This window comes from Pipistrellus kuhlii, unplaced genomic scaffold, assembly GCF_014108245.1.
Source record: "Pipistrellus kuhlii isolate mPipKuh1 unplaced genomic scaffold, mPipKuh1.p scaffold_m20_p_1, whole genome shotgun sequence".
In the NCBI taxonomy this organism is placed as follows: Eukaryota; Metazoa; Chordata; class Mammalia; order Chiroptera; family Vespertilionidae; genus Pipistrellus; species Pipistrellus kuhlii.
The window spans coordinates 154,304,891-154,328,654 of record NW_023425404.1 but is presented as its reverse complement, the minus strand read 5'-3'; the positions used below and the strand labels follow the sequence as shown (position 1 = coordinate 154,328,654).

Here is a 23,764-nt window from a genome sequence, read left to right as displayed (position 1 = left end):
ATGAGGTTGGAAAAGTAGCCAGGCCACAGTAAGAACTTTGGCACATTCATCTTGAGGGTAAGGCTGTCATCTCTGTTAACTCCAGGTTCTTCTGACCCACTATTAGCAGTGCCACCTTGGCCCGGCTGGAGTGGCTCAGTGGTTGAGCGTTACCTCGTGAACCTAAAGGCCCCCGGTTGGATTCCCGGTCAGGGCACTAGCTCAGGCTGCAGGTTTGACCCCAAATAGGGTGCGTGCAGGAAGCAGCTGGTCAATGTTTGCCCCTCTCTCTCTAAAACCATTAAAAACATATTTAAAAAAGAAAGAAAGAAAAGTTACATTCTTTTTTTTTAAAAATAATGTATAATTCATTTTTCTTACAGAGAGAAGGGGAGAGGGATAGAGAGCTAGAAACGTCTATGAGAGAGAAACTTCAGCCAGCTGCCTCTTGCCCACCCCCTACCGGGGATGTGCCCGCAACCAATGTACGTGCCCTTGACCAGAATCGAACCTGGGACCTTTCAGTCCGCAGAGCGACGCTCTAACCAAACCAGTTTCGGCGAAAAGTTACATTCTTAAAGTTAGCCACTAAAAATATAGTTTGCTCTTCCTTGAATTCCAGCACCAGTATTGACTCAGAATATGGTCCTTCTAGACCCTCGCCATATACTCTGGAGACAGTCCAGCCAGTATGCATCATTACCTACTCAACCAACCAAGACACCGTCTTTGCTCAGCTGAGATCTAGAAATATAATAGCAGCTCCGTAACCTTTAACAGTGCCTAAGTGCCTATTCATGTAAAAGTGGAAACTCTTAGGTGAGAGCTCCTAGTGATTTTCCCTTCTTTAGAGAATAATCGTGAGTCACAAACATTTGAACCCTGGAGACTGCTGTTCCGATTTTCTGAACCACTTGCTCCTTCCTGTATGCCCTCCTGCCCCCAACATGCTGGGTAAAGTATATTCTAAGCTTATAATTAAGGCTAATTATAAGGGGAATTTTGAGTTGAGGCAACTTTCTAGGCTGTGCAGTGCCAGGAGTGAGAGTCCTCTCCCGTTCCGCGGCGAGGCTCCGAAAACCCCCTGGAGGAGGAGCTCACACAGGCGGTCTCACCTCCTACGAGGCTGAGCTCGGGCTGCGGGAGGTCACCCGTGGGTGACGGGCGTCGTGGTTGAGACTTCGTGTAAAGCTTCCCTCTCCTTCCCTGCCCCGTCCATGCTTTCTGACTCTGATTTCTCGGCTTTGTGTTCAGCTTTCTCCTCACCAACAATCTCCAGTACAATTGAGATTCCAAGAAGGTTGCCAGGGTGGAATGCCTTCCGTTCCACAAAAAAGGAAAGATAGTAACTAGAAACGTACACATGTATGCACAGTCTCCCTCGCCCGTTCGCTCGCCTGGTCTCTAAGCATGTCCCCTTCTTCCCACAACGAGCCCCAAGAGACACGAAATCTCAGTGTCACTCGCTCTTCCTCCTCTCCTCTTCCCCCCCTCCTCCCCCACCGCTCTCCTTTCTTGGCACACTCCATCTTTCCAGCACATAGCAAATCACGTGAATGTGCTGTCTGTGCCTGAAGGCTACATGGCTTCTTCCCGTCCCTCCCTTTGCAAGCCCGGGTGATTGATTAGAAACGCACACGGGTTACAGTGTTGGGCAATTACTCCTGGTAGCGGCGCACGGGGAGGCAGAGGGAGGCCAAATATGGCTTTTTTCACCCAACCTTCCAAACACCAAACATCGTGCGCCAGAGTAAATATAAGCTGCGTCCTGTGCCTGGTACCAGCTCAGTGGCGCTGACTGCTTGTCTTCCCTCCTTCCAGCTCCTCTACAAGTGACCTCTCCAACTACGACCATGCGTATCTGAGGCGGAGCCCTGACCACTGCAGCTCCCAGGGGAGCATGGAGAGCCTGGAGCCCAGCGGGGGATACCCGGCCTGCCACCTCCTCTCCCCTGCCAAGTCCACCAGCAGCATCGACCAGCTCGGCCACCTCCACAACAAGAGGGACTCGGCGTACAGCTCCTTCTCCACCAGCTCCAGCATCCTGGAGTACCCGCCCCCCGGCGTGCCAGGCCGGGAGCGGTCCGGCTCCATGGACGCTTCTGCTCAGGGTGGCCTCCTGGACGGGCTGAGGCAGGCAGACATCCGCTATGTCAAGACCGTCTACGATCCCCAGAGGAGGGTGTCCGCAGAGTACGAGGTGAACTCGTCAGCCCTGCTCCTCCAGGGGAGGGAGGCCCCGGCCTCCGCGGACGGTCAGGGCTACGACAAAGGGCATCCTGTTCCTCGGGGCCGGAGGGGGCCGCCCCCCTCCTGGAGCCAGCAGGGCTCCGGCTCCTTGGAGACGACCACGGACAACCTGCCTCCGAAGGCGGGCGCGCCGCTGCCCCCCGCGCGGAGTGACAGCTACGCGGCCTTCCGGCACAGAGAGCGGCCCAGCTCGTGGTCCAGCCTCGACCAGAAGCGGCCCTGCCGGCCTCAGGCAAGCTCTCCGGGCGCCCTGAAGTCCCCCTTTGTGGAGGAGCAGCTGCATACGGTGCTGGAGAAGAGTCCCGAGAGCAGCCCGCCGGTGAAGCCCAAGCACCGTTATCCCCAGAAGGCCCAGCCCGGCCAGCCTCTGCTGCCGACCGGCATCTACCCGGTGCCGTCCCTGGAGCCACACTTTGCCCAGGTGCCTCCGCCCTCCGCGAGCAGTAACGGCACGCTCTACCCCGCCCTGGCCAAGGAGAGCGGCTATGCGACTCCTCGGGGGCCCTGTGACAAGACGGCTGCCAGCCTCGATGAGAATGGAAACCAGAACGGACCCAGCAGACCCGCGTTTGCCTTCTACCAACCCCTAGAGCGTGAATCTCTGTCCCTCGCAGAGAGAACACCGGAAACTCCAGGCCGATGTGTCCCCGTCAGAGTCCACTTCCCTCCCGTGCCTGACAACGTGAAGGAGGCCGAGCCCGCGCCCCTGGGCGCACCAAGGCCGGCGCTGCGTCTCACACCGCTCCAGGGCACCGGCCCACATCCCAGTGAGAGGAAGAGCCCCCAGAGCAACAAACCGGCCCCTACCTACCACCACATCCCGTCCCCCCAGGCGCAGGCCTGGCCGGCGGGCGATGGCAGGAGACCCTCCAGGCCCACGGAGCTCTGGGAGGGCGACTTCCAAGAAGACCACAATGCCAACCTCCCGCAGGGGCTGGAGAGAGAAGGCCCGAGCCAGAGCCCGGCTGGCCACTTTGGCAAGGCCAAGTCAGCCTTCTCCTCTCTCCAGAACATTCCTGAGAGTCTCAGGAGGCAGAGCAGCCTGGAGGCAGGAGGCCACCCCAAGGCAGAGGGCCCTGGGAGGAAAGTGGTGGTTCCTGATCACCGGAGCCATCCGGACAGGCCGGTTTCCTGCCCGAGGCCCGAGGGGAAAGCCGGTGCGTTGACCTCTTTCCCACTTTCGGAGGCGAGGCCCGAGGAACCAGAGCCGCCCTCCCCGCCGGGCCAGCAGCCGTCCAGCCTGGGCCGGAGGAGGCTCAGCTCCAGCAGCACCTCGGCCCTGCCCCCCAGCTTCCAGTACGGGAAGCCGCACTGCTCCGTGCTGGAGAAGGTCTCCAGGATCGAGCAGCGAGAGCAGGGGCGCCAGAGGCCCCCGAGCGTGGGCAGCTGCTCCGCCAATGGCTACGCCTACAGGCCCGCCAAGCTGGCCCCCACCTCCAGGACGGACTTCCAGGAGGAGACACACGCCAACACCCACCTTTCCCAATCCGCGGAACCCCTGGGCAACGGGGAGCAGCACCCCTTCAAGAACGGGGACCCGAAGCTGGAAGAAGTGTCCTGGCAGCCTTACGGTGGTCAGCAATTGAAGAGGGGCGCCGAGGGCAGCCGGGGCTCCCCGCTGCAAGGCAGCGAGCATCCCCCGAGGCGGGACACCCACCTGCTCCGCAGCCAGAGCACCTTCCAGCTCTGCAGCGAGGCCGGGGAGGATGCCCCGTGGCGGGACCCCAGGCCCGGCACCCCGGAGTCGCCGGTGCTGGACGCGCCCTTCAGCCGCGCCTACAGGAACAGCATCAAGGACGCGCAGACCCGCGTGCTGGGGGCCACCTCCTTCCGGCGCCGCGACCTGGAGCCCGGGACCGGGGCTGCGGGGGCCTCCAGGCCCTGGCGCCCCCGACCAGCCTCAGCCCACGTGGGGCTGCGGAGCCCGGAGGCCCCGGCGGCGGCGTCCGCCTCCCCGCACACCCCGCGGGAGCGGCACAGCGTGACCCCCGCCCGGGGCGGCCGGCCCGCGCCCCCTGTGGTGGCCGCCCGGAGGGGGCCCCGCCGGCGCCTGGACCCCGAGCAGAAGAAGCGCTCCTACTCGGAGCCCGAGAAGATGAACGAGGTGGGCGTCTCGGAGGAGGAGGAGGAGGAGGCCGGGCCGGCACCCCTGGGCGCCCCGAGGCCGGCGGCGCTGCGCTGCCTCCCGGAGAGCTCAGTGGCCGACCGGCGCCGCCTCTTCGAGCGGGACGGCAGGGCCTGCTCCACGCTCAGCCTGTCGGGGCCCGAGCTGAAGCAGTTCCAGCAGAGCGCCCTGGCCGACTACGTGCAGCGCAAGATGGGCAAGCGGCCCGGGCCCGGGGGCCTGCAGGAGCCCGGGCTGCAGGAGCGCGCGCCCGGCTCCTACCTGCAGCCCCTGCAGCCCGGCCTCAGCGCGGCCGCCAGCCTCTGTTCCCTGCGGGAGCCGGGCCTGCAGCCCCGCAGGGAGGCCGCCCTCCTGCTGGCGGCGGGCGAACCCCTGCGCGGGGCCCGAGACCGCAGCAGCTCCTTCGCCAGCGGCCGCCTCCTGGGAGAAAGGCGCCGCGGGGACCAAGCCCAGAGGGAGCTGCCCGGTGGAGCAAAAGGCAACCAGAGGGCGGACAGGACCCTCCCGGGGGAGCCCTCCTCGTGGGGGGCCGCGGCCGGGAGGGCTGCAAAGTCCATGTCGGCTGAGGACCTGCTGGAGCGCTCGGACTTCCTGGCGGTGCCTGTGCACGTGAGGTCACGGTCATCTCCCACCACCCACAAGAAGCTGCAGGTAGGTGCAGACAGCAGGTCCTGGGTGGGCATGGCCTTTGGGGCCCTGGAAGCTGTATCGCTTCTCCTCTATCCCCTCCTTCCCCTCATTGATGCTCCTTTTACATGCAGGAGAGGAGCATTTGTTAAGAGATCATTTCTTCCTTGGTGCCCCTGTCTGATAGCCTTACAGAGACAAGGATAAATGTGGATATTCATGTGGTTGTATGGATGTCTTAAATAGATACATGCATCTTACATAGATATCTTTATATGTTTGTGTGTGTATGTGTGTATATAATACATATTATATATAATTGCTTCATTTTAGGAGGTCACTCACCTCTCAGTGCAAGAGTATGTGGTTAGGAAAAGTTAGGGATTATCTTTTTTTGCCTTTTTTAAAAAAAAAATTCAAGGAATAGAGGCTGTCTCAAGTTTTAAATATTTTAGCTTTTCACCCTCTATGTTTCTGTTTGACTTTTGCATTTGCAAAATAGAGTTATTGATTTTAAAGGGTTATTGAGTCCCAGGCCCTCAGCTGAGTATGCTTGACCAGTACATTTATCTCGTTAATCTTCATAATAATCCTATGCAGTAGAGCACATTATCCAAATCAAAGCCCTGTTTCTCTGACTCCCATCTGAGCTCTTTCTGTGCACTGTCCTGGTGAGGCAGGAGAATGAATCCCAGACATTTCAGTTCTCAGACAAAAGGGTTTTCTAATAAAGGCTCTAAACTATGCAAAGACTGTGAAGTGCTTTCCGGGGGAAATTTCAGGCAGAGCTAAGAATAGACCTGAGCTCTCTTGACTCCCGGGCGTCTATTAATTTCCCTAATTCTTAGCCCATCCTCCAGCTCCACATTCCACTGCCAATCAGTGGCCTCCCTCATGGCTCCCTTTCCACTTACCGACATAGGAATTCACATATATGTTAGCACAGTGGAGACCATCTCTCCATTCCCCCTCTCAGATTCTGTTTTTCCTGGCAGAGAAGTCAAGGATTGGGGGTTGTGTGTGGGAGGCGGTATTTGGTGGAAACAACTTCGGACAAAGAAAGATTCAGTCATTGCTGCCTGAGAAGTATGTTTACAGCACTGCTTCTGAAACACACATACACACAGCCTTCTGAGCAAAAGCACTGTGCCCTCCCAGGTATTTCCTGTTCATGGATATTCAGAAATACTTTCTCTCCAGTGTAGACCCAAACACACACAAATCTATAGAGGCAGTCCTCTGTAAGACTTCACTAGCCATTTTCCTCCCCCTCGGAATGAACTGAGCTAATTTCCACTCCTCATCCTACCACTAAAACCCTTTTTAAAAAGTATTCATTGTTATTGCTATGAGAGAAACTTCGGTTTGTTGTTCCACTTATTTATGCATTCATTTGTTGTTTCTTGAAAGTACCCTGACTGGGGATCAAACCTACCGCCTTGGGATATTGGGACAATGCTCTAACCAACTGAGCTATCCAGCCAGGGCACTAAACACTTTTAAATCCTTATATGTAACATGCAGTTGCAGCTAGTTTGATGGGCTTTAGCCATTCAGTTCATAGCTACAGAACAAACATTTGCTTCATTTTGCTCCACATGTTTTAAAGAAAACAGAATGTTCAGGCAAAAACTGGATCCTCTTCAGTTATTTCTATTTTATTTTATTTTATTTCTTTAGCCACCACTAGATGTCATCATTCTCTCTTGGGGAATCAGTTAGATATGAATGTTATTTTGCCTTCCCTCCACAAACATTTCTCAAACCTGGTTAAGTGTTTGAGAAACATAGGTGGTATAGATTCCTCCAAACCCAGTTACGTACTTTATATCATTTGAAAAGCTTTTTAGAAAGACATATAAATACAGAATGTTATTTAGACACCCTGTTCAGTAGAGTACCATATTTAGATAGTATTTAATTTGGGGACTATGACACCAGAGGAGGAAACTGTTTCAAAACTAAATATGTTATCTGTGCTGTTTTGCTCCTACAAATTCCGCAAATAGGTTACCATCCCCAGATTATAATTGTGCCAACACTGTTCTTGAGGTTCCTTCTTCCATCAGCCAGACCTTGCCTGCCCTGGGACCTGGCCATGGCATGTCTGATCCATTTTCTTCATACCTTATTTGTAGAACTAGTTAAAAACAAAGCAAACGTACTCTCACCACATAATTATTGTGGTTATTTCAAAATGTTACATTCTTTTCTTCTAAAAAAAAAATTCCAGGAACTTTATCCTTAAGAATTGGTGAGGGCATTAAGAATCTTTCTGACCTCAGCTTCAGAGAACTCCGTGAAATTAAGTGACCCTGTAAGAGCAAGCATGTCAAACTCGCAGCCGGCAGGCCAATGCCTCGTTTAGGTCACAATATGCTTCCTGTAGAGACCATCCATCTGCGTTAAACCCAAAATATGGAGCCTGTTCTGGTGCTGGCTCAGTCCTCGGCATCCTGAACAAATGTTACTTGTCCCGTCCTGCCGGCCAGATGCTAAGAGAGCAGGATTTTACAAGCTTTGGGCAAGGATTCAGCTCCTTTTCAAAAGTTTATAAGGACAGTTTTTGCCTCCAAAATAAGGTCAACATGGAAATAAATTCCTCTGCTTAGGAAATTGATTATTCCTTGGCCTGAAGTAATGACTGCAGAAGGCTGCCACCCCTTGGAACCGGAGACTCCTCCGATCCTCAGCAGGCCTGGCCTCTCCTCAGCCAGCTGTGGGCCACTCTGAAACAGGCAGCCTCCCGTTACCTCTCCTTTCATTCCCGGTCCTCTCAAAGATGTAAATGCTGAACAAGTGGACATTAGTGATGGAGCTGACGGGCACAACAAATTCTTGCTTATTTCCTACTTTTTGGAGACTTTGGAAAACAACTTTTCTTAAGTAGCTGGGCCCTGCAGAAAAATAGTCAAACATTTCTGCCACTGAGACAGAAATGTATACCTCTTCACAGCATAGACCTAAAATGCAAAAGAGGCTACAAAAATAAACCTGTGAAGAAGTAAGATTCCTAGTGAGGAATATCGCCGCCCCCCCTCCCCTCCCCCAGATGCTGGTTAGAGGCTTGTCTTTTTCTCTCTGTGTTTTCAGAGACCTCTGTTTCTGGTATGTAGCACATTCGCCATGTGACGGCGAGCCAGACGTTTAATTGCTGAGGAAATGGCTCGGTGCATGGACTCTGGAGAACGCAGCTTGTAAATCATGTTTAGCACCTCTCAACCAGCACCCATTCCAGCTTGTGGATAAAGAACAGAATCAACTTTCCACAAATTGTACAATTACAAACAGCTGCTAATAACCATATGTGTACTAGGTGCCAGTCATTGTACTCAGTGTTTTTATTATAAGTATGAGATATATAATAATTAAAAAACAAATATTTATAACTATTTCTTCCATAGTCCCAGCTTTTCTCTAAATTGCCCTATGCCTACTGTACACTTCTTACTAGTCTGTAGTAAGAAATCAAGTCTTCTTTAACAGTGAACATATACCTAATCCAAACAAGTAAATACAACAGACATTTATCCTCCCCTAGCTTTTACTGGATTGGGAAGGCATTTTCCTTCTGTCCAATTGATTTTGTTTTGTTAGTCACCACCCGAGTACACATTTTGTTGTTGTTGTTTTATTATATATATATATACACACATTATTCCAGAGAGGAAGGGAGAAGAAGAGAGATAGAAACATCAGTGATGAGACAGTCATTGATAGCCTGCCTCCTACATGCCCCCCACTGGGGATCCAGCCTGCAACCCGGGCATGTGCCTTGACCAGGGATGGAACCATGACCTGGTTCATAGGTTGACGCTCAACCATTGAGCCGTGCCAGTTGGGCTGAGGATATGTTTTTATTGCTCTCTAGAGAGAGGAAGAAAGACAGACAGACAGACAGACAGGTTGCACTCTTCTCTGTGCACCCAACCAGGGATCAACCTGGAACCTTTCTGGCATGCATGACGATGCTCCAACCAACTTTCATTGACAAGAGGTTTAGAGAGTTCTCTCGACAGCCTATTACTGAGTCTGACTTCCTTATTTTACCCACACTAACATAGATATCAACGTGGCTCCTACTATAATTCAAAGGAAATGACAGAATGGAAAACTCTATTTAAAAGTTATACTGGGTTAGGAGGTTGCAGAGGACCTACAGGCTTCCCCAGTTAATTATTGGCAAAGCTTCACATTCCTGTCAACAGAGAAGGTGCAGCAGGGAAGGACCACACGGTTCCCTGGGGAGCGGGGATTCCCACTCCCCAAAGTGATCATTGAGCAAATCAGAGACGTATTTTCTCGAAGCACTGATGTCTCATTGCCGCCACCTCAGCTTCCACACAGCTTGCTAAAATCACAAAGAAAGACCCTGTGTTTTGAAGCGATCATGGTTCGAATCCTGGCTCCTCCACCTACTTAACTGTGTGGGTGGGTAAACTACTGAACCGTTCCGAGCTGCAATTACCTCTCCGCAAAAGATTGTTCTAGATTAAATCGCAGAAGAAATGGCATGTGCCTAACACAACTCCAGGCTTAGAACTGGAGGACTGTAAGGGATTTAGCAGAGTGTCTGTCACAAAGTAAATGCCCAGTAAGGGAGAGCTGCAGTTACTACTAATCTTCCAGGGTTGGTTTCTTCTTTGCGCCTCCTACCTTTGGCTCTTTTATTGCTTATTAGTACCTGCACCACTGACTGGGGGTGCAGGGAGAAAAACGGGGTGGAGAGCAATGAGCTCTTTGGACAGATTAAGTGATGAAATAATTGCTGGAATTAAATGAGATAATGTGTGGACTTTAATTTCTTGTTTTCTACCTGTCTCCTAGTAGCATAAATAATGGAGAGCTAAATATTTTGTCATCAATAGCAACATTGTCCTAATCAGGGACTTATTTGCCTGGGCAAAACTCTATCAAAAACTGGCCTAGGATCCTTTCAGGAAACCAATAATACCCTTATTAAGAACAAAAAAAACAACACATAACGACTTCCTGAAAAGGCCCTCAGATAATTGGTATGACATGTGGGTAAAACATTTTCAAACCCAGAGAGAACATATTTAAGCTTGGTTACACGTCAGATTCATATCTTCTGGAATTATAAGTCAGAACATCGGAGGTTTTTGCTAAATGTCATGCACTCTCCTGTCATCTCCCACGTTTCCTATGGCTGTTGCAGAAAGTTGGCCCTTTTGAGTTGATTTTTGTCATTTCAAGGGTAGCAGTTGTTTTGAACCCTGGAGACAGTTAGCAGCCTTCTCTTGCTTAGAAAGTGCCCTTGCGAGGAGAAGCACTTGGTGAGACAGACCGAGGTTGAAATCCTGGCTCTGCCACGGAGACCTGGCGGGAGCTATCCTCCGGGCCTGCTTCCTCACCGGTGCAGCGGGGTCCACAGTCCCTCCCGGGGCTTTGCGGAGAAATGGGGCAGTATGGGAGAGCGCCACCATGGTGCCTGACAACAAATAGCAGGCCTCCTGTGACTATTCTTGCTCCTTCCTGTCTCCACCCCCTCAAGGAAATGTGTTGGTAATACGCTGTGCCTTTCTTGTGTTTCAGGATATGCTCTTGGGGGAAGACGGTGGCTCTGGTCTTGTGAAGGCGCCATATTACTTGGCTGGCCCTGGACCCAGGTATGTGTGATGCCCTCTGCCTTATGCATGTGGCTGGAGTTCAGCGTTTGTGTGCCTCTGAGTAAGGAATTGAAATGGGACATTACGATGTTTCATTGTGTCCTGTGTGCCTTCTCCGCTTGTCTAGGCTGTGGGGAACTTTTTTATTTATAGACGACTTTCTCTAAAAATGGCACTTGTTCAAAGTAGATTTTGAGTGTGTGCTGGTAAGGCAACGCTTTGCTTCTAATGAGCATCGCATCAGAATAGTTCGTGGGTATGCGCGTCTCCTGCTCACCTGTGCTCACACGCGGGGCCTCTCACGTGGCTGATCTCCCCCAGTTCTGTGTGCAGAGGGCCAGCCTGGTGACTAAAGTGGTCAGAGAGGAATGAGCGTTTCATGAATGGCTTCACACAGGAGGCAAATTCACAGGAAGCACCTGAGATAAAAAAATAACGGTCCTAAATCATAACGTTTAGGCACTAAAGGATATACTGTAACAGTAAAAGTCATTGTAAACATTTATCATCAGCCCTAGCTGGTTTGGCTCAGTGGAAAAAGCGTCGGCCTGCGGACTGAAGGGTCGTGGCTTTGATTCCGGTCAAGGATACATGCCCAGGTTGCGGGCTCGATCCCCACCCAGGAGGGGTTGTGTGGGAGGCAGCTGATTGATGGTTCTCTCTCATCATTGATGTTTCTATTTCTCTCTATCCCTCTCCCTTCCTCTCTGAAATCAATGAACAAATTAAATTTTAAAAATGTTTATCATCAAAATCATTTCTCCCAGATAGAAAAATATAATGGGCAAATTATTTAGAATTTGAATTTTTTAACTAGTCACATGGAGCTGAATAAGTAGAAAATTCCAAAAGAGTTTTCCCTGAACCACATTCTTGTGTATATATCGTTTTACTGTTTCATCATAGAGTTAGCTTCTTTGATCTACTTACTCAGTTGTCCGCAAATTCATTAGTCAACAGAACCAAATATCAACAGTAAAACAGTTGGAATTTTGAGGGCCAAATTTTTTAAACTTAAACTTCTTCTAATGCCACTTCTTCAAAGTAGACTCACCCAGGCTGTGGTATTTTGTGGAAGAGCCACACTCAAGGGACCAAAGAGCAGCATGTGGCTCACAAGCCACAGTTTGCTGACCACAGTGTTTACTAATGATGGTGCATTTAAACCCTCCCTACTACCTTCCATGTTTCAAGCCAGTACCCTAATTTTTATTATAATTTATGCAGTCATTGTTTCCCTCTTTTTCTTTATTCCCCACCTCGCTAAGTCACCCTAAAACTGTCACTTAGGAGCAGCCAATGTGGTCAGGAAGTGATATTAAGTTACCACCTCCACTGCCAAGAGCAGCTCTTGCTCCTGTGGTTGGGCCTAAAGTGAATACATATTCCAGGTGAGGCCAAGGACTTTGGTTAGTTTGGGTGCATTAATTAAACGCCAGAGACAAAAGAAAACGATCAGTGAACAGGAGCACTGCCAAAAGAGAACTGGTCTGAAGTCAAAGGTGAAACTAAACTCAACCATAAAAAAAATCAAATAGCCAAAACCAGTTTGGCTCAGTGGATAGAGCTTCGGCCTGTGGACTGAAAGGTCCCAGGTTCGATTCCGGTCAAGGGCATGTACCTTGGTTGTGGGCACACCAGTAGGGGGTATACAAGAGGCAGCTGATGGATGATTCTCTCTCATCGATGTTTCTAACTCTATCCCTCTCTCTTCCTCTCTGAAAAAAATCAATAATATATATATATTTTTTTAAATAAAGTAAAAGTAATGATAAAAAAGCATGCAAAAAAATCAAATAGCTCATTCATAAACAGGGCTTGAATAGCCCAGCCTGTGTGGCTCACTGGTTTAGTTTTGACCCATGAACCAGGAGATCATGGTTCAATTTCTGATCAGGGCACATGCATGGGTTGCAGGCTTGATCAACATGTGGGGCGTGCAGAAGGCAGCTGATCAGTGATTCTCCTTCATCATTGATGTTTCTCTCTCTCTCTTCTTCTCCCTTCCTCACTCTGAAATGAATAAAAAAACATTTTTTTTAAACTTTTGAAAAAATAAAAAGGACTGGAATAGACATTTCTCCAAAGATAATGATTAGGTGGCCAAAAAACACATAAAAAGATATTTTATATCACCAATTATTAGATAAATACAAATCAAAACCCCATTGAGATACCATCTCACACTCATTAGGATCATTAAGATAACTATTATTGGGGGGGGGAAAGTGTTGGTGAGGATGTGGAGAAATTGGAACTGCAAAATGCTGCAACTGCTATGAAAAACAATAGGAAGACTCCTCAAAAAATTAAAAATAGATCTACCATATGACCCAGCAATTTTACATCTAAGTATTTATCGAGAAGAGTTGAAAGCAGTGTCTTGAAGAGATATTTTCATACCCGGATTTCAGCAGCATCATTCAATAGCAAACAATCCAAATGTCCATCAGTGGAAGAACAGCTAAACAAAATGTGGCCCATTCATAAAGTGGGATATTACTCATACAGTGGGATATTATTCATACAGTGGGATATTACTCAGTCTTAAAAAGGAAGGGAAATGCTGGCACATGCTATGACATGGATGACCGTTGAGGATATCATGCTAGATGAAATAAGCCCATCACAAAAAGGCATACTCTGATTCCACTTATGTGAGGTATCTAAAGGAGTCAAATTTATAGGAACAAAGGAGAAAGGTGGTTGATGGGGCTGGCAGAGCTGGGAAGAGTTGTTGCCTACAAGGTACAGAGTTTCAGATCTGCAAGATGAAGAAGTTCTGGAGATCTGTTTTTGCAATGAAATGAATGGTTCAAGTAGCAAAATTTTTTTAAAAATATATATTTTATTGAGTTAGAAACATCGATGAGAGAGAATCATCGATCAGCTGCCTCTTGCACACGCCCCACTGGGGATGCGCCCGCAACCAATGTACATGCCCTTGACCGGAATCGAACCTGAGACCCTTCAGTCTGCAGGCTAATAATGCTCTATCCACTAAGCCAAACCGGTTTCGGCTCAAGTATTGTAGCAATATTTATGTTAAGTGTTTTTTATCACATGAAAATAATGCTATGAAGGTGGGGGGTAGAGGGGGAATGAGACTGATTGGTCTCAAACTCCGTTCTTGAATATTAGGATTCCTGGATACAGATCAACAGATGCTTGCCTTGCACACTCTGTTATCAAAGAGACTTAAATCTCTCTTATCCTTTATCCTTTTGTTCTTGAAAAAACACAAAACAGTCACCAAGAAGAGGCATTATCAGCCAAATTAAGCACGCATTTTACTCAAATAATACCTTCAAAGATGAAACAAACCAAAAGCGTGTATCAAGGTGTCTTCCCTAAAAAGCCTCAGGATACAGAGGAAGGAAGATGAAGGTCCCCGAGAATCAGTCACGGAGCCATCGATTCCAGTGGACTCCGTGTCCTATTGGAGGATGCTACCTTTAAAAATGGTTTATATTGTACAGTTTAAAGAGCAGTTGGTAGAAAAGACATTGTTTAACAGACGTTTACTAATGGTACTGTGTGCCACAGGTGCCACCGTGAATGAGACAGGCAGCGCAGAGCACGCCTGGCGACCCTCCTGCCTCTGCTTCCCGCACACCCATTTGTGTACCCGAGGATTAGGAGTACTGAGCCGATCTTAGACAGTGAGAGCGTCCTGGCAAAAACCAACTCTGAGTGAAAAGGGTCTGTGATGGAAAGGAAGATGTTGCATCTGAGAGAGAGGGAGGCAGAGAGGGAGAGAGAGATGGGCCCCTCGTTCAACTATCTGCATTTGTAAAAAAAAAAAAAAAAAAAAAAAAAAAAAAAACCCAGCCGGGACTGGTTTGGCTCAGTGGATAGAGCGTCGGCCTGCGGACTGAAAGGTCCCGGGTTCGATTCCGGTCAAGGGCATGCACCAGTGGGGGGTGTGCAAGAGGCAGCTGGTCGATGTTTCTCTCTCATCGACCTTTCTAACTCTCTGTCCCTCTCAATTCCTCTCTGTGTAAAATCAATAAAATATTTATTTTTTTAAAAAAATACTTAAAAAAAAAAAAAAACGAACCGGCACAAGAGAGGCTCATTGGGTCTGTGCGGTCTTCTTCAGTGAGCTGCATTCCCCCTGCACTCAGACGATTTCATGGCAGGCCTGTGCCTGTGCCTGCGCGGCCTCGGACTTGGGGCTGAGCCACGCTCCCTCAGGACGCTGACTTGCGGGCATGCTAGTCAGGAATGTACAGAGGATGGTGGTTTGCGGGAGATATCCGTTCTCCTCAAATCAACTCTTGCATGGCCGGCAGGCGGGCAATGCTGCCCACTCTTGTTTTCTTTGTTCTGTCCTCCTTTTTGTCCTGCAGGACAAAATAACCAAAGTTCTGGAAGGCGCTAGGGTTTTCCTCGGAGCCTACTTGGGGGATATCTGTTTAAATCACCTTGCACCCTGTCTGTCCAATTTTGTCAGTGTTTCCCCCAAGGTAACTGCTCATTAGCTCCTTGGGTGAGAAGCCCTCCATTTCCTCTTTACGTTCCATTTTAAGAAATGAAAACACTGCTGAAACCGGTTTGTCTCAGTGGATAGAGCGTCAGCCTGCGGACTGAAAGGTCCCAGGTTTGATTGCGGTCAAGAGCATGTACCTTGACTGTGGGCACATCCCCAGTAGGGCGTGTGCAAGAGGCAGCTGATTGATGATTCTCATCAAAGTTTCTAACTCTCTATCCCTCTCTCTTCCTCTCTGTAAAAAATCAATAAAATAAAATAAAAGTAAAAATAAATGAAAACACTAAGAGACTAAGAAAAAGTTGTAAATAAATTCAGCAGCTTTCAGATGCTTTCAGAACAGACTGCTCCCCCCCAACCCCCGCCCAGGGACGGCAGTGGGGGAGAATGAGGTAGCATTCTCATCGCCTGTGGCCTGAGCTCCAGAGTAGGCCTCAGAGTAGGGGTGTCGAACTCAATCAGAGAAGGGGCCAAAATCTAAAATCCAGCCTAAATCGCGGGCCGAATGGTTTACTGAACAGTCATAAACTGTCACTGTGATGGAAACGCAGCGGAGTGCAGTGATGACAGCGCGGTGCGGGCCACATTGCAAGGCCTGGCGGGACGGATTTGGCCCGCGGGCCTTGTGTTTGACACATGTGCCTCAGAGGCTCCAGAGTAGGCCTCAGAGCACCTGAAGACATGTACCCACTTGTTTCTTTCCTTTTATACCCCGAAGCCTGTCCTCCAAGCCACCTTGTGTGGGTGGTGAGGGTGGGAGGTGGGGGCAGCGAGGGAAGGCGCAGTCAAAGCAAATGCCATGTGACGTTTCCCTGTAGGAGGAGGTCATGCCTGTCTGGCCTTCTATTTAAACTCGGTTCTTTGCGTGAGCAGCTGGTGGGGGAGGGAGGGAGCGCACAGCTTTCCGGTCGGTGCCGTGAACCTGGGCGCGGGGTTGGCTCCTTTCTCCAGAGCCGTCATGCTTGTGCTTGTGCTTGTGCTTGTGCCCCGCTCCAGGTCCCTCGGCTGTCCAGAACGAGGTGAAGAAGAGATGCTAGCGCTCAGACACCAGCCCAGCCCCCGATGGGGTGGCTCCGGCTCCAAAGCAGCTGGCGTCTCCATTCCCAGCGACTGCCCCTGCCAGCCAGACCCTCCGAGGCACGCCGGCAGGATGCCCGGCCCCAGGCCACTGCCCACGGGGCTGCAAGGCCATCTCACAGACACCAGGGCAGGACCCCTGACCTCACTCAGCTCCGCCCTGCCTTCCCCTGCCCCCTCCAGCTACTGTCCACCGGCTGCTGGCGATCAGCCGGCCGGGAGGGACGGTCCGACGGGCCAGCAGCCTCTCCCGCCCTTCACCCCCGTGGGGACGCACAGGAGCAACGGTCTCAGCCCGGCCCAGCCTCCCCGTCCCAGAGGCCAGGAGCCCCACAGCCCGGAGCGCGGGGCAGGAGAGGGGACGAGGAAGCAGCCGCCCTCGCCTCGTGTGAAGTGGGCCCTCACCGTCCGGGAGAACAGCCTCCCCGAGGAGTCCTGCTCGCCCGCGGTAGCAGGCCTGAAGCACGGTCGACAGCAGCAGAGCCTCCCGAGTCCCAGCAGCACCTCCGACCCAGACACGCCTCTCGGGGCCCCGCGCACGCCGGGGAGGATCTCCCTCCGCATATCGGAGTCCGCCCTGCAGGCCTCCCCGCTGCCGCCGCGGGAGGACTACGACGACGAGGTGTTCGTGAAGGACTTGCACCCCGCGTTCGAAGCTCTGCCCCTGCCCCCGCCCCCTCCACCGCCTCCACCGAGCCAGGAGGTCCCGGTGAACAGCTGGGACGACTTTCCTCCCCCGCCGCCCCCGGCTCTGTGCGAGGCGCCGGACGGCGAGGATGGCACGGAGCTCCCCGCAAGGTGAGTGGGCAGATTGGGTGGGGCAGGCCCTCGGCTCAGGAGGAGAGGGTTTCCCTCACTAGTGAGAGATTTCACACTCCAGGCTTCCCAGGCCCTCCAGCTTTTGGCCCCTGGAGAGCCCTGGCGTGGAGGAGTTTATAGCTCAGCCCCTGACGCTGGCAGGTGGATGCTCTTGTTCACTTTTGGGTGGTGGTTATACCAGCGGGCATTGGGCAGCAAAGAGTGAGAGCAGTGACAGCGAAAGCCCTCGCCCAGGGGACAAGTTCGCTTCTGTGCGTCCATATTAGTAGCATCCCTCCTTCCTGCCCACGCTCTGAATTGGTTAAGGAATGAGAGACAAGAGGAAGGCATACAGCCAAAACCGGTTTGGCTCAGTGGATAGAGCACTGGCCTGCGGGCACATCCCCAGGTGGGGGTGTTCAGGAGGCAGCTGATCAATGTTTCTCTTTCATCAATGTTTCCAACTCTCTATCCCTCTCTCTTCATCTCTGTAAAAAATCAATAAAATATATTATAAAAAAGAGAGAGAGAGAGAGAGAGGAAGGCATACAGCAGACAAAAACATCACTTGTATTACTGAGAGAACGGATATGGAGAAATGGCTTCCCTCCCGACACTGAGCCCCCAGATTAAATAGGTTTACCTGCCTATTCACAGGCCATGCTAGGCATACGTGTGTGTGTGTGTGTGTGTGTGTGTCTATTTTATATAAGGGTGTCCAAATAAATGTATTCGCACATGTTGAATAATTATAAAGGCAGTATTTATTAAAATACATTTCATTTTTAAAATGGAGCTATCAGCTGTTACAAGTGTGTGTACATTTTGGGGGCACACCTTGAATAGATGGAGAGAGAGCACGAGAGAGAACAAAAGAGCATGCCTAGAGGCAGCCTTGCTCTTAACTAGAAGAGCTGGACTGTGAATGGTCCGGCTGTGGTTCCCTGCTCTTTCCAAAGGCACTGGGAAGGAATCGAGAGCAGGGCTGAAGGTGGTAACGCAGGGAAAACCTGCTATTGGAAGCCAGAAGAATGAGGAAGAAGCATTCCCCAGCGCACACTCCTTAGGACACGTGACCTTTCACAACACTGGATAACACTCCAACCCCCACACTGCCTGCGATCACTCCTAATACCAGAGTGACTGTCCACTACCTCTGTGCACCGGGCCCTGCAGACAGTTCCAGAATACGCATTCCTACTCAATTCATCCCCCTTAAACTAAGATGATCAGACAGTCCCGATTTCTAACAATTTGTCCCGTTTTAAAAAAGTCCCGATTTTTTTTTTAATATATTTTATTGATTTTCCACAGAGAGGAAGGAAGAGAGACAGAGAGCTAGAAACGTTGATGAGAGAGAAACATCGACCAGCTGCCTCTTGCACACCCCCTACCGGGGATGTGCCCGCAACCAATGTACATGCCCTTGATCGGAATCGAACCCGGGTCCTTTCAGTCCGCAGACCGACGCTCCACCGCTGAGCCAAACCGGTTTCGGCAAAGTCCCGATTTTTTAAAAGAATCGGAACTTTAAAAAGCCACGGGACAAATTGTTAGAAATTGGGACGTCTGGTCACCTTATCTTAAACAGTCACACAACCTCCCCACGGGCAATCAGGTGAAGGCCCTTAGGATGCTCAGAAATGGGACCGCCTCGCCCACTCCCACCAGCCCAGCGGTGACAGCTCTTGCACCTCATCCTCGTCTTTCTGTTGATTCTTTCTCACCACCTCTCTCTTTTGCTTTTCATATCCAGTAGCTCCAGCAAATCTGCCAACAGGACAGTTGCCAAGGAAAGGCCCGTGCCTGGGGCAGCCCCGCCGGTTGGCCATCAGATACCAGCATCCAGACCCCAAGCTTCCGTCCGAGGTTCCGACACCCATGGGCCCAGCCCACCCCCCACCTCGGGCTCCCGGCCCCAGCACGCTGGGCCCCTCGGCTGGCCGCCAGCCCCGGGAAAGCAGCCTCCCGCCCCGACCCAAGGCCTCGCCCACGACCCGCTCAGCGGGACTCGGGCTTCAGAAGACAGTGCCGGTCCCGGCCCTCAGAAGACGTCAGAAGACATCAGAACGGAGGTGCTGGCCAAGGAAATCGTCCACCAAGACAAGTCTCTGGCAGACATTTTGGACCCCGACTCCAGGCTGAAGACCACCATGGACCTGATGGAGGGCTTGTTTCCTCGCGATGGGAACTTGCTGCAGGAAAACGGTGTCAAGAGGAAGGCTGTGCAGAGAGCCGTCAGCTGCTCAGGGCACGAAGGCAAGAGGTAGGTCCCTGGTAATGCCCCCATGCAGTCTTACAAGTGAGCTCCATCCACGGGTGATACGTCTGGGGTTACTTAACTGGTCTTTTCCTGCTTCCAGCGATCCTGACCCAAGAATTACATTCCCTGTCAGCTTTAGGGGAATGGCTCTGAGGAGGAGGAGGTGGGACAGACTGGCCTTAAGTTACCAGGCACTTGTCCAACAACACAAAAGACAAAATGTCCCCTCGACTGGGAGTTCCACCAGGGGGTGGGACTGGCAGGCCCTCCCCCCAGCTGGCCCCACCCCCAATCAGTTCCCTCATCCTGATAGAGTGGGGCTGAACAACCTCCTGCATCTCCTCTGACCCCCCACCGCCCAATCCGATAGGCCTGCCAGGCCCCATCTGTGCATGAATTTGTGCACCGGGCCTCTATTAACAATAGTGTTAACCCTTATGGTTCATGTTCGTTGTTTCAAATGCATTCGTTTCTTTATATAAACATCATCTTGTTTAATCTTCACAAGAACCTTCCGAGATAGCCACCAGTTTCACCTTTATTTTACAAGTGAGGGCATTGAAGCCCTGAGAAATTAGGACCGTGCCCAACTGAAGTCAAAGGACATGTGAGCACTGGCAGTGTGACTGCCCACTCTGTCAAGGATTACACGGTGCCCCCACCTCCACGAGCGCACAACCTCCCCTTCCCCATCAGTCACCCTTACGGGTGCAGAGAGCCCTCGGAGGGCAGTGCTGAGGGGAAGCAAGTAGAAACGGTGAGCACCACAGAGGCGCCCCCCCCCCCCCCAAGGTGGAACTGAACGGGTCTTTGTAAAAAAGATGAGAGTCTAGAGACATCGATTTATACCACACGGACATTCGCCTTTGAAGAGTTAGAGCGAATGCTCGTGTTCTAAGAACCAGGGCCGTGCTGACGGGGGCACACCGTGGTTTTGTTCAGCCTGGGAGCCTGTGCCCCTGCAGCGCCCGGAGCCCCACGCGGTACGGCCCCGTAACCTGGCCCAGCGCCCAGCCCCGGGGGGGGGCGGCAAAAGCACCGTGAGCAGCCTGTGACTCGTTCTTTTGGTTTTTTCCTGGGCTATGGACCATCGTCTTGCATGTTTGATTTCCTTCAAGTACTGCTGTGGGAAAGATTTGGAGTAGTTTTATTTTCTTTTTAATTCCCAGTGGAAACTGAACTGACAGATTGGAACTCCACAGTTAGTGCTTCCAGACTGAGCACAAGAGAGCATTTCATCCAAAGTTGGATGTGCATTTTAGAAACTTCCAAGTGATCTCCCTAAATTGCAAGAGCGCCATGTTTTGTTGGGAGTGGGGGAAAGAAGGGAGTTACGTAGTACTTACAAGCTCTTCTATATGAGAGCTTTCCTGATACAAGGCCTGGACACTCAGTCACCTTGCCCATCCCTTCCTCTTCAGATTGGGCAGGAACGAATTGAGGTGAAGTTGACTTTTCTAGGGTCCTGTGTTTGGCACACATTTACTGAGCACCTACAGTATGCAAGACAATGCACTGGCTATCAGGAGGGGCCCTAAAATGAGGGTCTGTGGGTGTGCCAGCTAGCTCACCAGGGATGGTTGTGGTTGGTTACAGCGAGGGGCTTCTAGTCACTTCATTCTGTTCTCTGGCCACTTGCTGCAGATAGGCAGGGTCATGTGTAAGCACATCCTCAGCATTCCCCGGTCTTGTTACTGAGAACCTATGTGCTCAGTCAGTTTAGACGGGAAATGGTCATGTGGCTGTCGCAGGAGGCATTCCAAAGGCTGGCAGGTGCCATCTTCTGGTGGGAAGGAGCATAGCTCTGTTGTGTGAGAGGTTTAGTCATCAAATGCATGAGAATCCCACTTGTAATGTAATGAATATATCTGGGCAGCGGGGGCGAAGGGGGCACATCAAAACCCCCCCCTTTTTTTTTTTTGGTCTTTTTTAATTAACTGGATTAGATGAAATTATATTAGAGGGATAGTCCCATCGAGCAGGGAACTAGTGAAAAAGACGTTTGTGGGGGTTTTTATTCCACAGTAAAGTGATGGTCTACATGTTACATCAAAGTCATAGGATTGAACAGCTGAGATTCCTCTCAGAGAGAGCCTACCCTCCTTCCGTGGTCAGTTATTCCGTGGGAAGTCTGAGAGGCAGCTAGCTTACTTAGAGTAAAACAGAGAACACCCGGTATTAGGTTTCTCAGCTCCCCATTTGTTCCCCAGCTTTGAAAACCCCTGCTGTGGAACCAGTGAGTAGATGTCACACCTTCTATTCATTGACCAGCAAGCTCCAGATTGCTGTGGCTTCTGCAGGATGGCAGGCTTAGGGAGAAGGAACATGGACACATTCCAAATAACAAGTATAGTGTGCATCCGAAAGATAATGGCGACCCTGGAAGAGTAGGCAATCACCTAAAATCTGAGATACGTGCCATAGCTTTAAAAGACTTCCACACTGAAAGGCTCCCCACGGCCAAAACCGGTTTGGCTCTGGATAGAGCGTCGGCCTGTGGGATTGGGGGTCCCAGGTTCGATTCCGGTCAAGGGCATGTACCTTTGTTGTGGGCACACCCCCATTGGAGTGTGTGCAGAAGGCAGCTGATCAGTGTTTCTCTCTCATTGATGTTTCTAACTCTCTATCCCTCTCCCTTCCTCTCTGTAAAAAAAATCAATAAAATATATTTTTTTTAAAAAGAAAAGAAAAGAAAGAGAGGCTCCCCATGGTCTTTCCTGCTTACACGTATCACAGAAGGAGAACCAGGCAGAGAGGTCAGCGACTTGCCCAGAGTCACCTGGCAAGTCCGCAGGCCTGGTTCCCGCTCCTCCCTCCCACTGCCGCCTTCGGTGGTTTTCATCCCAAGCTTGCCTGGGTTCGGGAGCTCTGCACGTGGTTATCGCTCACCCCTAAGTATTGACTGGTTAGTTCATCCTAATTTCCAGGAAGTAATGGAATAGGATTTTTTTTTACATCTGTCCGAACGGAGAGACCCGGGGAGATGAAGCTGCTGGTGTGTGCTGTGTGTGACTCTACTTTTTGTTCTTTGTGACCCAGGAGCGAAGACAAGGAAGCAGTGGGCATGCTGGTCAACTGCCCTGCCTACTACAGCGTGTCGGCTCCCAAGGCCGAGCTTCTGAACAAAATCAAGCACATGCCCGAAGAGATGAGTGAGGAGGAGGAGCAGGTGGATGTCAATGAAAAGAAGGTAAAGAACTGGGACCTGGGTTTCGTTTTCCCCAGAAAGCTAGTCGGGGGCCTAGCAGGGTTGCTCAGTAATGCCCCTCATGGCCAGAGGGAGGGGGCCTGTCCCAGCACTAGTCGCGCCCAAACCGTCACTGGACTCCGGACTACATGGCACTTTGAGCCATTTCCTCACAGCTCACCTGTCCTTTTCACTTTTATAAATGACAGAAGTGAAGGCTAATGGCAATTAGTTATTTCCTGAAGGTCTCATAGCTGGGACGACACCCCAGGTACCCTGCCTCCTGGCCCAGCACAGAGACCACAACCCTGTTCTCAAGGTCCGTGTAATTGTCATGCATGATTCCTGCGCACAAAGAAAACTAGAAAACCTAGAAATGTTGAGGAAAGAGAGACTGGATTATGAAAAGACACGTTGGAAAAGGTCATGTTAATCTTTAAATTCCTCAGCTCCCTTTGCCATCCCCCAGTGAGTAATAACTTGAAGCCACAATGTTGGAATTTAGGTGTTAGCATTTCATACACTTACAGAAATTTTCATTGCTGAGCATTTTTAAAATGACTATGCTGCTGCCGTCCTCCCCAGAGCCGCGGGGATCTAAGCTGGCCTGTGCCTCTGGGGAGGGGGACGCTCCTGCAACTCCACTTTCCTCGCAGCCCTCGGCTCCGGCTTGCCTGCTGAAAGGGACTCTCTGTGAAGGCTTGCTTCTTGCTGAGTCTGGAATGTAAATGGTTCAGTGGTACCAATTCTAGGAGAAACGTTCTCATGTGATTCCATTCATTTATTTTCTAATGTGTGTCCTAAGCCCTCGTGTTTATGTACTGGAGTGAGACCACAGGATGCAGAGCCTGGGAGCAGGAAGTTGTGGGCCAGGAAGTCTTAGGGGTTTAGAAGCAGCTCCTTTGGTGGGATTCTCCCTCTTGCTCCAGCTCCGGGGGCTCGCAGCCCAGGGCTGACGTGCTGAGGCAGCCACTGTGGTAACTCTCTCTCCCCCAGCCCAGGGCTTTTTCCCTTTGAAACATCTGCTTCATAGCACACCTCACATCCCTGCCTCAGTGCTGCTGAGCGCCCCCACTGAATGGGTCCTCTGAGCGGGGGAACCCACCTTGCTCTGCTCCATGTTTATCCCGGAGAGGGAGCTATAGAAACCCTATTACAGGTATCAGGCTGCCAGGACATCTTCAGATAACAGAACATTTACTTTTCAGAATCGGCTTTCCCCAAGAGAGCTCTAGTGACCCAGATGGTTCTCAGCTGCCCGGTTCCTTTCCTCTTCCTTCAGTCTTGAAGCCCCACGCTTCCCTCTGCTCTGTCTTCCTTTCAGCCTGAAAAGCTT

General features: G+C 51.0%; 1 protein-coding gene across 1 annotated transcript in view; it reads left to right on the top strand.

Annotated features, from left to right (window-relative positions):
- SHROOM3 (shroom family member 3) overlaps nt 1–23,764 on the top strand; it is a 200,887-nt gene that overhangs the window by 161,841 nt on the left and 15,282 nt on the right. Inside the window, exons 4-8 of the mRNA XM_036413082.2 lie at nt 1,801–5,005; nt 10,538–10,611; nt 16,100–16,978; nt 18,735–19,244; nt 22,281–22,431. Coding sequence (XP_036268975.2) covers nt 1,801–5,005; nt 10,538–10,611; nt 16,100–16,978; nt 18,735–19,244; nt 22,281–22,431 — 4,819 coding nt within the window. The remainder of the gene's footprint in view (nt 1–1,800; nt 5,006–10,537; nt 10,612–16,099; nt 16,979–18,734; nt 19,245–22,280; nt 22,432–23,764) is intronic.